The 12,698-nt window shown below is 37.6% G+C and overlaps 1 protein-coding gene across 24 annotated transcripts in view; it reads right to left on the bottom strand.

Moving 5' to 3' along the window:
* RIMS2 (regulating synaptic membrane exocytosis 2) overlaps positions 1–12,698 on the bottom strand; it is a 466,103-nt gene that overhangs the window by 357,454 nt on the left and 95,951 nt on the right. For 12 of the 24 annotated variants that reach the window (XM_061995371.1, XM_061995382.1, XM_061995378.1 and 9 more), the window contains one exon: positions 6,565–6,576. The exons of the other annotated variants lie outside the window; for them this stretch is intronic. In XM_061995371.1, coding sequence (XP_061851355.1) covers positions 6,565–6,576 — 12 coding nt within the window. The remainder of the gene's footprint in view (positions 1–6,564; positions 6,577–12,698) is intronic. 24 annotated transcript variants of the gene reach the window in all.

The following is a 12,698-nucleotide window of genomic DNA, read 5'->3' as shown; positions in this document are numbered from 1 at the left end:
ATCAGAGAACAGTCTAGGACAAGTGGCCTAAGACAAGAAGGTCTAAATTGCCAGCTCTCCAAATTACTATTAGAGATCTCAATCAGAAAGACAATACTCAAGAGCTGTGGAAAATCATTAAGCTTCTTGCAGCAGAGAGATATCTCAGAAAACAATCTTAAATAATACCTGGTACAGAAGGCTTTTGTCAGAGGTGTTCTTCGTCTAGGAGATACTCTGCTGGTTTTGTGAGTCTCTTTCTAAAATTTTTTTTCCAGATTTCAATAATCTGGAAATTAACATATTTCTTTGTTTAAAACCCGTATCCTTTAGAGCATATGCAGTCCATGAAAACTTTGACAAGACTCAGGGTGTGTTTCCTCATAAGACAGTAAGCCTGTCTGAGTCAAGTGTCAAGAACAGGGTAAGAGATTACCCAAATAGATATTTTCCAACATCAAGAAGGCAATGGTAGGAGGAGCAACATATGGTTTCTACAAATATTCATCACATTTGTGCAATTCCACATGAGAAAGCTGGGCACTGTGGAGGCGCGGATCTGCAACACAGATGCTTTAGATACAACAGGATTTTTGGTAAGGATCAGGAGCTGTTCCAAATGGGAGAAGTAAAATGAGAAAAACTTCTCCCTTGTTGAACAATGAAATTTCCACAAAATGACAGGAAGCACTTTCACCACTACCTTGGTCTCTTCCAATTGGAATAATAACAGTATTCATTACTCTGGAACATGTTGAAGGAAAACTGGGAAATAGGAAGTTTTAAGATAAAGAGGATGAGAATAATGCCCCGTGAGAATTGGTTTTGATCTCTTCTCATGTAATTTTATATAGAATCATTTTATAAGACTAATTTGCTAAAAATAACTATCATTGTCTGAAGCCTGTCTAGGAATCTCAAAAATTATTAAATTTTGATTTAACAAGAAAAGTTCAAGTAAAACTGCAAAGTCAGTCAAGTTGTTAGAGAAATTAACTATTCTGTAAATATATTTGATTCTGAAATTCTTCAGAGAAGTCTTCAAGATAACTTTATCAAAAAAAAAAAGATTTTGCAGGTCCTTAAGATTGGTGAAGGTTGAAGACTTGATGTTTAAAGAAAAGCTATTTGTCTTCAGTATTTAAAGTATTTTAAAAAGCATAACATTACAAAAGATTGACTTCAAGGAAAGTTTTATCCACTTATACAGGAAGTAAAGACAGAACAAAGAGGAAGTTCCCTAACATTGCTCCTCCAGTTTATCCTTTACAGAATTATAAACAGTTCTGTTAAATGCTTTGATTTACCTGTAGCAGTTTAAAACAGATTCCCTAAAAACAACTTCCTGAATCCACTAAAAGAGATGAAAGAACACAAAAAGTACCAGAATCCCTGAAGGCTAGACCATCGCATTTCACATTTCATGCCACTTGTAACTTGAAAAAGAACACTTGAACTTGAAAACATGAATTGATGTCTCTAAATCTCAAATGTTAATAACTAAACACTCTACATGGATTTTATCAAAGTTTTTAAAGCCAGATCATGACCAGCAAGAGAAGTGTTTAATTTACTCTGCAAAGCTATAGCTATGAAAAGAAAATCTATTCTTATAGTTTGAATTACAACTCCGTGTTAGAATCTCTGAGATTAATACCAAGTAGTTCTGTCTTTCCACATTCTCTGATGGACTCCAGATGAGTCCCCAGTGACATCAGTGCTTTCTCAGGACATGATTCTTCCTAGCACTGAATGAAGGGGATGCAAAACAATGAAGAAATGAGCTGAGGAAAAAAAACCATATTTCACTATCAGCATCAGTCATTTTCTAATCCAGAAAGAGATTTTCTCTCTTTCAGACAAGGCAGCATGAACCTAAATAACATTTGTTAAAAATAGTATTTCCATGTAATTTAATTAGGTTTCATCTAACTTGAACCATAAAAATGTTTTTACCTTTGTAACTGAGACAGTTATTAAGCTAAGAAGAAAATGAACACTTGAAAGACAAAATATTAATTGATGTATCTGAACCTCAAATATCCCCAACAAAACACTGTGCAGGGATTTTATCAAAGTTTTTTAAAGCCAGAAAATGACCAGCAAGTGAAATAATTTAAATCAGGAGGAATATAGTTTTCGCCTGCCAAATGTTACTAAAAATTTTCTATATTAGGTTGCTTATTTATTTATTTTCTCTAGAAGTATCAGTGATTACATTTGTAATTAAGATATGTTTTTACACAACCTGTATTCCACTTCTTAGTTCCTCATCTTTTTAATCACATCTTCTATGATTTTCAATTATTAAAAAAAAAATCACTATCACACTATTTTCTAATTTAAAAATCAATTATTTCCTTCTCAGAGATTACCTTGTTCTTTTATGACTTCAAAGAAATTATTTCTTTCTGTCACATTTGGGTCTCTATTTTGTGAAAGCGCCTCTTTATATACTTTGATATCAGACTAATAACACACTAGGACATTTATTAGCCATTCTCGTATTCTTTGTGGAAAAAGATAGAGTGAGCCCTATACTCAGAAGTGTCATTAGTATAAGTTCCTCTCTGTGCATGTCAATGGTACAACTACAACCTTGCAACAGTCAGAACTCATCTCCAATTCCATTCTCCATCACCATAAATAGCACCAGTAGACTGACATGTGATTGTCCCAATCATTCACCATGTGCTGTCCCAGCTTTTCCCTGCAATCTTGTACAGATTTCTACACGGTCAATTTCTACTTAAATGTCTTTGAATTTACCTCATTTTCCAAATCTTTGCTGTTTAATCAAGTCATCGTACCACCAACAGTCACTAAGTATCTGTAGCTTTATCTAGGAGTGCTGTAGACTGAACTTTCCATTCTATGGGTAGTAAATACAGAATAGACCTGTCACAGCTTAAGACCCCTTGCAACAAAGAACCATACAGCTAATCATTTGCTCCTGCCCCTCTAGGTGAGACTGGAAGGAGAATCGGAACATCCCTGGAAAAGTGATGGAACAACTCATCCTGAATGTTATCACTGAACATATGAAGGATAAGATCGTTATCAGGGGGAGTCAACATGGCTTCACCAAGGGGAAATCCTGCTTGACTAACCTGATAGCCTTCTGTGAGTGCATAACCGGCTGGCTAGATGAGGGAAGAGCAGTGGATGTCATCTACCTTGACTTCAGAAGACTTTGGACACTGTCTCCCACAACATCCTCATCAGAAAGCTCAGGCAGTGTGGCTTGGATGAGTGGACAGTGAGGTGGATCGAGAGCTGGCTGAATGACAGAGCCCAGAGGGTGGTGACCAATGGCACAGACTCGAGTTGGAGGCCTGTGGCCAGTGGAGTTCCACAGGGATTGATTCTGGGACCAGTCTTGTTCAACATCTTCATCAACAACCTGGATGAGGGGACAGAGTGTACCCTCAGCAAGTTCGCTGATGACACCAAACTGGGAGGACTGGCTGATTCCCCAGAAGGCTGTGCTGCCATTCAGCAGGATCTCGACCGGCTGGAGAGTTGGACACAGAGGAACCTCATGAGGTTCAACAAGGACAAGTACAGAGTCCTGCATCTGGGAAGGAACAACCCCATGTACCAGTACAGGTTGGAGGTCGAACTGCTGAAGAGCAGCTCTGCAGAGAGAGACCTGGGAGTCCTGATTGATAATAAACTAACCATGAGCCAGCAATGTGCCCTCGTGGCCAAGAAGGCTAATGGTATTCTGGGATGCATCAAGAAGAATGTGGTCAGCACATCGAGAGAGGTTCTTCTCCCCCTCTACTCTGCCCTGGTGAAGCCTCATCTGGAGTCCTGTGTCCAGTTCTGGGCTCCTCAGCTCAAGAGGGACAGGGAAATGCTGGAGAGAGTCCAGCACAGGGCCACCAAGATGATCAAGGGTATAGAACATCTTTCATATGAGGAAAGGCTGCGGGAACTGGGGCTGTTTAGTGTGGAGAAGAGGAGATTGAGGAGGGATCTTATTAACATTTATAAACATCTAAAGGGTGAGTGTCAGGAGGTTGGGACATCCCTCTTTTCTATAGTAGACAGTAACAGGACAAGGGGTAATGGGATGAAGCTGGAACACAAAAAGTTCCACTTAAACATAAGAAACAACTATTTCACTGTTCAGGTGAGGGAGCAGTGGCACAGGCTGTTCAGAGGGGTTCTGGAGTCTCCTTCCTTGGAGGTCTTCAAGACCCACCTGGACACGTTCCTGTGCAACCTGATCTAAGTGAACCTGCTTCTGCAGGAGGGTTAGACTAGATGATCTCTAAAGGTCCCTTCCAACCCCTACCATTCTATGATTCTATGATAACAAAAAGGTAAAATCTTGGGGACTAAGGATTGTTTAGTAGAACATCACAGGGAGAGAAGAAATGGACACGAAAACAGTAAAGGAATACAGAAAGCAAGTGATAGTCAATGTAACCATTCACTGCCTGGAACCCGGAGCTCAGTCCCAATGGAATATCCACAATTGCCAGCACACTTCCCTGATGTATACTGAGCATGACATTAGCATGGTATGGAATAGCCCTGTCGTGCCTCCTACAGTTATTTGATGAACATTAACCCTATCTCAGTCAACCCTGGAAGAGGCCTCTTAAGAAATTCTGGAATTCAGTCCTTCTGGCATGCTAAGAGTGGAAAAATGAAGGATACACAGTAATAAGGATTCTCTAAGAGGGTTAACCTACTGGTACATGCTGGATCACAAAAATTAAACAGTCTTGCTTATATTGAAGTAGCTCTTTTAGTTGGTATCTACATCCAAAAAAAACCAAGGGGTTTTAACCTTACTGTTAGTACTAAATTAGCAAGATGAATATCACTGCTGTCCCTGCTTCACAATGTTTGCAGTCAAACAGCCTTCATAACTTCTAAAACAGCCATTTCAAAACCAGCAGAAACAGCCATTACCTGAAGCAACTTCAGGTACCGTCATTACTGATGGAAAAATCTAACTAGTTGATTAGCTTGAAAAAAACTTGTACCTTCCCTCCTTAGCAAAATTAAATACTCATATAATATTGTTACTGTGGCCTTCTTCACTCTTTTTATTTTATTATTTTCCAAGCGAATTTAGGATTTGGTATTGCTATAATACAGATGAGCACCTCACAGACATTAGTTGATGGAGTGATTGCAGGACTACTGTTAGCATGCATCAAATACTTGCAAGATTTATACTCAAAGGGTGAATTGTTCAAGGCAGAAATTGTTCATTTTACTCATCCACCTTTTTTACTCTACAGTTATTTGTATATTCTAGGAACTGAGTTCACAGCCTTTTAATTGTGCAAATCCCTAATGATGTAGGCCAAATTTAAACTCCATAACAGTCTAACAGACTGAAGGGCCATTGTGTGGCCCACCACAAAGACTGCTTGCCCACTAGTTAAAACATATCCTAAATAGTAACAATGGCAGATAGCTTACAACTTCTGTATGAAGCAAAGCATTTCTGAACCATATGTGTGAGTTAAATGTGAGCTTTGACACTGCTGTCAGTAAGAAAAAACACACTTACTGTAGCAAAAGACTTAACTGTGAATACTATCCCTAAATGCCTATGAATTTCTCCTAATAGAAGAAATAGAATAGAAGAGAACTTTATCTAATATAGGAACTTATTTGCCAAGCACTAGAGGACAAGTTGCTTTTGCAGTTGGAATTCTTTAGAATACATGAGATATTTTCATGAGATAACAGATTTACACTAGGTCAGGTAGTTTTCTAAAATGTGTTATTTTTTAAAAATCACATTTAAATTGGTAAAATATTGAAATATATCCAGGCTTATTCTCAAATTCAGACTTATACTACCTTTTCTAAACACAATTAAAATAAAATCAGATTAAAATATTTACTATAGATTTAATCTTAGCAAGACAAACACAGTGTCATTAACATGCACAACATCTAACATCACTTTAACATTATGCTCAATACAATATGTGCACTACATTTTAAGAATGCCTGCATGCCACAATTTACGAAATAACGATATATTCATCACCAACTCTATGACAATGCTGTCATATTCCTCAATGTTTCAAATGAAAATGTTTTCTTAATGTTTACTGGTGTCTAATTGTATTGTCATTAAATATCAAAACGGAACTGCCATGGTAAAAAAAATATTACAAGCTAAAATGTTGAGTGCATATGTATCAAGAATACAAACATGATTATCACACAGTACAAAATTTAAGCCACTTGGATAAAATTCATATATGTTTTTAATAAGAGAACTAACCTACAAGAAAATTATGTATTTAATTTCTTAAATCTGTGCACATATCATATTGCAAAACTAAAGGAAAAGTAAAGGCATGCTCACAAAAGCTGCAGAGAGGAAAATCATGCATACTGTTCAAAACAACTCACAGATTATTAGTAAGTTATCTGAAAAACAGGTAAACCTTGCATGTCAAACATTGCTTTCATTTTAATGACAGTAACTCCCCTCGCCTTCAGCAGGAATTACACCTGTGTAAATGAAAGCAAATGTAGGCCAGGAAGTAAGTCTACCCACAAAAGAAAAGAACTTTAGACAGAAAAAAAGGCTCTAACCACTTTGTCCTCCTGGAGTTCATATCCACGAAAGCAAGCAAGAAAGGACAAGAAAAAAAAAGACAAAGAAGGAAAGAGTCACTTTCGTTTTGAAAGCAAGCAGTAGTATTTGTTAATAAAATAAACAAACAAATATCAAAGGACTTAATATATACCATTCTTACTACCCCTAGGAGTGAAGATCTAGTGAAAAATATATCCTTTTTGATAATTTGCTTCATCCTTCCGTGGGTAAAAATGAGATTGTTTTATTTATCAAAGAAAATATTTGTACCAAAAAACTCAAAGAATATTACTTTCATAAAAATAATTTGGGAGTCATGTCCAAATTACCTTAATAAACAAATGGAGTTTCTCATAAAAAGGATGCAGAAGTTAACTGCATGCCTTGGACCCCAGCATTGCTAATGATTAGGAGTCATCAATCCTTTGCACTTGCAAAGATTTCAGTGAAATGAAGAATGTTTGTTACAATCAGATACAGGGTATGCATACTGCTATAACTGTATGTTAGTCACTCAACAGATCTTTAAAATACTAGCATTTTAAAGCATTAAGGAGACAGATTTTGTTGAAAGCATTTACTGCATGTCATGTCGGATCTATATCATTTATACTTTTTTTCATGCCCATAAATATTAAATACAAGCATTCCTGTTGGTTGCCATTTTCCGTGAAGGAATCATGTGTTTAGCTACCTAAAATTGTAAATGGAATAATAACTGAGAAAACAAAAATATTTAAAATTCTTTCAGTCAAAACTACTCTTCATTTTTGTGAGTGATAATTTATTATTTTTTTCTTGTTCCCTAATTTCACAGAGACTAAATCTAGGTGTGCAATTAAGCACTTAACAGTACCAGAAATACAACTGCTCACCAAGAAGAGGTAACAACTCATTTTATAGCTCTAATGTTCCCATTATGACACACAACTTTATGCTCCTGCGCTCTATTACGAGTTTTATGTTTCCTTCAATTCTAGAGATACGAACAAACAAGAGAGACTACGACAGAGGCCAACAAAGACAGTTAGGGCATTAAAGCACACAATATATAGGAGAAGCTGTGGGAGACAGGCTTGTTTAGCCAAAAGAAGGCTGGGTTAGGGGAGGGTGCAGGCAGAGGTGAACTACTTACTCAACTAATTAAAGTTGAGCTATAGGGAAAACAAAGACAGAATTTTCTTGAAGATGCACAGCTAATGGACAGAATACAACAATCAAAGGATTGGATTGTTAATCCTGCCTCAAGCAGGAGACTGGTCTATATAATCTCCACAGGTTCCATCTGACCTAACTTACTCTATGATCCCACGTACAGCAGCAAAATATTAAGTACTTTTCAAAGGTGCTACAGGTTTTAGTGGCATTCTTGGCAATATAAATAGCAAGTGTCATTGAAAGCTGTATAAATCACAGGATTTCTAAGCATTATCACTCTGTGTGCAGAGATATGTTTATCTGTACAGCAGCAGGTGCTCTGTTACTTTTGCAGCAGTGCACCCTGTCCCACTTCAATAAGACTGGCATAACAAAGATAAAGATTTTAAATACATTAAACTGAAGAAACAAGTAAAGGCAGCAGGTTTCACACCAAAAAAAGTGGAAGAGGCACAATGATATGTCAAACTAGGAAACAGAAATGTCTTTAAAACAATCATTTAATGCAAATGTAATTATTAAGTAAAAGAGAATAAGACTTATACAAAGTTTTAAGAAGGATCAGATCATTAGAAAATAAATTGGTTTTTTATAGTTTAGTTTAGCTTACTGATCTACATGTCTAGGCTGACCATTCTTTAGAGTATGACTCTCTGTCTGGTAATATTGTTTCATTCCATCTCTCTCATTTTGCCAAATCTTAATTTCTGTTGCAATCAAAAAAGAAGCTTAACTTTAATCACAGGAGAGATACTAAGTGTATCCTCAGATTGCAAGCGAGGAGAACATATCAACTCACATTTCCTAAAACCTCAGATTATATTATATTGTAGTGAAAATCATGGCTAATCAGTAATTTTCACGTATCAAAGATGCTATGAGTATTCTCACTCTGTCTTATCTCAAGTGATATTCCAAAGTACAAACACCACTTAGATAGCAATTAAAATAACATATATGTATTTATACATGATATACTAAAAGAAGGTGAAATATTTTTCTCAGACATTAATAGCATAATGAAGCACGTCAGCTGTTTCACTATATAAGTGTAAGCTTTCCAACACAAAATAGAAATCCCAAAAAATGGATTGCTTTGAAAAGGCAGTTAAGACTCCAAACTCTATCATTAACATTGTGATCATAACAGTAATCAAGACTTGGTTCACGCAATCTACCTATGTTCAATAACCTCCAAGATGAAGAGTCTCTTTTCAGAATCAGGCTATGAAAGATAAAGATACGTGATGTTCAAGACAAGCTGTCACACTTGAGACTATCTTCAGTTTCTCAGCTGCTTCCCCCACATTGCTGTCAAACATTCTTGAGTTCATAGCAGTACAATGCAAGTAGTGACATGACTGACCATATGAGAGACAGTCTAGCCAGTTATTTCAGTAGCAAAGACATTTAAGATATTATTCACTTCAGTTCTTGAAGAACTACAGTCAGACTTCAGTGGTCTTTGTTCTGTTTCACATGAAAATGAAAGTAGATTTTAGATTCTAATATCGGTTTTATGGTGAAAGGCCTGAAAATTCAGACACATAGAGATGTTAGCAAAATGACTGGAATTCCATCTCATACTCAAAATAAATGTAGGATTAGTCAATATCTACATTTTATCTTTTTTTAAAAAAATCTATTAGAAGGTCAATCTGACACCTGACTGCATGAGTCAAAGATACACTTCAAGACAGTATTTTTTCACCTTAAGTGCCTAAAATTATCAGTTTTTCTGAAATTATCAGTTCTCCATTGTCTCAGGATCATAATAACCTCTAGGTTTTTGAAAGCTTTGAAATAGAATGAAGAGCTCATACACACCTAGCCTGTGTCGCAATTGAGCCCATCATCTGCCATTTAATGAATTCAAAAGAATTAAAATGAAAAAGTGAAAATCTTTCAAATAAATAAATTTAATAACAGAAATAGTTTGTGCAGAATGATCATATCTACATAGTTTGTACTAAAATCACAGGGTTCTTATGAAGAATCAGGAGAACTCAAGGTGTCAATACAGAAATGCAGATTCTGAATGTCAGTTCTGCTAAGCATCAGTTTGCAAGTTTACATGATGAAAAGGAGCAACATCTACTGGTTAAAAATAATAGGTTTGAAAGGTTTTTGCTCTTAGTGTTAAATGCAGCAATTTGAAGAAGTGTTTTGCTGGGACAATGTGTTACTTCTACACTGTCCAGGCACAAGTATGGTCAGCAGCTTGGACAGGGCCAAGAGCAGGGTACAAAAGGTGACATGGGGCACGCCATGCCCCCACCTACAGGGTTGTGTCGCACAGCATGCATGCAAGGGGTACAGGGCAGGGCCCAAGACTGTAACTAGGTTCAGCAAAGAAACCAAGACTCTAGTAGGATCATTGTGATGAGGCAAAGCTGACACCATTCACAAAGCCAAGCCGGCTTAGCGAGGGACCTGGAAAGCAGCTCCCAGGCAAGGGGCTGGAGGCCTTAAGAGGGTTCATTGCAGTACCTTCTCATACAACTCTTTTCCCAAGGTCACAACTGCACCACATCAGAGTTGCTTATCAGTATAGGCAGACAAACCTTATTTGGGGAAGAACTGGGGAATGATACTAAGGACTGTGATGTATGCTAGCTGAACTGTAGTCCAGATAAGTCTGAGTACAACTTTCAAAACAATATATAGTCTGACCACCTCAAATAAAGTGGAGATAATCACTATTTAGAGATGTCTTTACAATCACGGGTGTCCATTATGGCATTAACCTTTTTCTCCTCTAATCAGGACCAAATTTCAGATTGTAAGTGTTAATATATTTGATCATACAATTTCTATTCTGGTCATGGAGAGACTGAGATGTGAAATTCACCCTCAGTGGAAAAATTTTACAGACTTTGGTTGTGAATTGACAACTTCTTAACAAGACATTGTCTTTGGAAAAAATTAGCAGATGATTTTCCTTTCTTTCAGAGATATTTGTACTGAGATTCTCTAGAAAGATAAATATAGTTGTAGGTTTTCAGATTTTACAGATATTATAAGGAATAAAAAAAAACCACAAAAATCTCCACTTGCTTTAGAGAAATCCTTTCAGATGTGCAATGTTCCATGTTTTTCCTAGTGAAATGCAAAATCAAACCATGTATCCTACCTAAGGACCAATTTATTTGTACGCGATAGGAAATCACTGAGTTTATCCCAAATCCCAATGACTTATAAAGTCTGTTTGCGACAGATTAATTTTTTGGTGCTTTCCAAGTGTCAACAGAAGCATGCTAAAGTTTTGGGTTACAACTCTACATAAGTGGTCACATTGAAAGTCCTGCAGTTGGAATCATTCAACAAAGAGAACTTGATAGTTTTCTGAAAATCAAACACAGCCCCAAAGAAACAATCAGAATGTAAAGCTTCCACAGTACCAGAGGGACCTGAGAAAAGTTTCCTATCTCTACTTTATGTGATCCACAAATGGCTGCTGAGTTCCATAAAACAACTAAAAATCTCTAACTTTCAAAAGAAGACAAAGAAGTTCAAAGACAAAGAAGTTTCAATGGCTGCAAGTGATAGCAGGCTGTCAAACACCCTTAAAGAAGGTATTCAACATGTGTCAAATTATGTTTTCAGACAAGTATTGTTTTCTACAAGTTAAATGTTGTTTTACTAAACTGGCATTCTGAGCTGTTGAAACTTATATTCACTGTACACAAAGTTTTATCTATCTGGAAGCTGTATTTCTCCAATATTTTAGCATGGAAATTTCTCAACTACATAAACCTCATTCTGCTGACTACTGCCTCATTCAGTGTGCATTTCCCTCTATAAATCACTGTGTAATAATAATTTTTAAAAAACAAAACAGTAGTAGTAGTATATATATTACCAAAATTGTTCATAAATGATCATAAAATATCTGAGTTCAAAGTCCTTTACTTCCATTAAATTTAAGCCCTCGTCCTTGTTAAATACACCATTCACTAAGGTAATAAGCAGTGCAGAAGCACCAGTGCCACCATCACCAGTTTTATTTGTTTGATATAGAAAGAACTCTGACATAATGACTTTTTTTTTATAAACCTGATCTGAATTTTAATGCTGTAGTGGTTTTGCCTGGGCTAAGTTTTGGAAGCAAAGTGATACAGGGCTGGCTTCTTTAAACAAAGATCTGCCAGAAGCTTCCCCTCTAGCTGACAGGGTCATTGCCAGTCAATTTTAAGATGGACCCGCTGCTGACCAAGACCTGGCCAATTAGCAACCGAGCTAATGCCTCTGTGAATAACATATCTGAGAAGAGGAAGAAGCTGTTTGGCAGTTGCAAAACGGCAGCAGCAGCAGAAGGGACTGAGAATATGAAAACAACATTTCTGCAGACACCAAAGTCAGTGGAGGATGGGGAGGAGGGTGTTTAGTCCTGTGAGAGAGATTCCCCTGTGACCTGTGGTGAAGACCATGGTGAGGCAGCTGTGCCCCTGCAGTCCACACAGGACCACTGGGGAGCAGAGACCCCACACTAGAGCAGATGGATGCCTGAAAGAAGCTGTGACTCTGTGGGAAGCCCATGTTGGAGCAAGTTCCTGGCCGGACATGAGAACCTGTAGGAAGAGAGGAGTTCATAGCAGAGCAAGTTTGCTGTCAGGACTTGTGATCCTGTGGGGGACTAACGTTGGAGCAGTCTGATCCTGAAGGACTGTTCTCCCTGTAGATGACCTACTTTGGGGCAGAGTGTGTCCCCGTGGGAGGCCCCATGCTGGAGCAGTTCATGAAGAACTGCAGCCCGTGGGAAGAACTCATGCTGGAGAAGTTCATGGAAGACTATCTCCCATCGGGAGAGACCTCACACTATAGCAGTGGGAAGTGTGAGGCCTCCCCCTGAGAAGAGGCAGCGGCAAAGTCCATCTGTAATTAACTGACCGTAACCCACATCCCCCATCCCCTGCGCCACTGGGGGAGAGGAAGTAAGGAGAGTCCTGGGAAGGAGAGAGATGTTTTAAGA

The sequence above is a fragment of the Colius striatus genome, chromosome 4, assembly GCF_028858725.1.
Source record: "Colius striatus isolate bColStr4 chromosome 4, bColStr4.1.hap1, whole genome shotgun sequence".
Lineage (NCBI taxonomy): Eukaryota > Metazoa > Chordata > Aves > Coliiformes > Coliidae > Colius > Colius striatus.
Note: the sequence above shows the minus strand (reverse complement) of the source record. Positions and strands in the feature narration are given on the sequence as shown.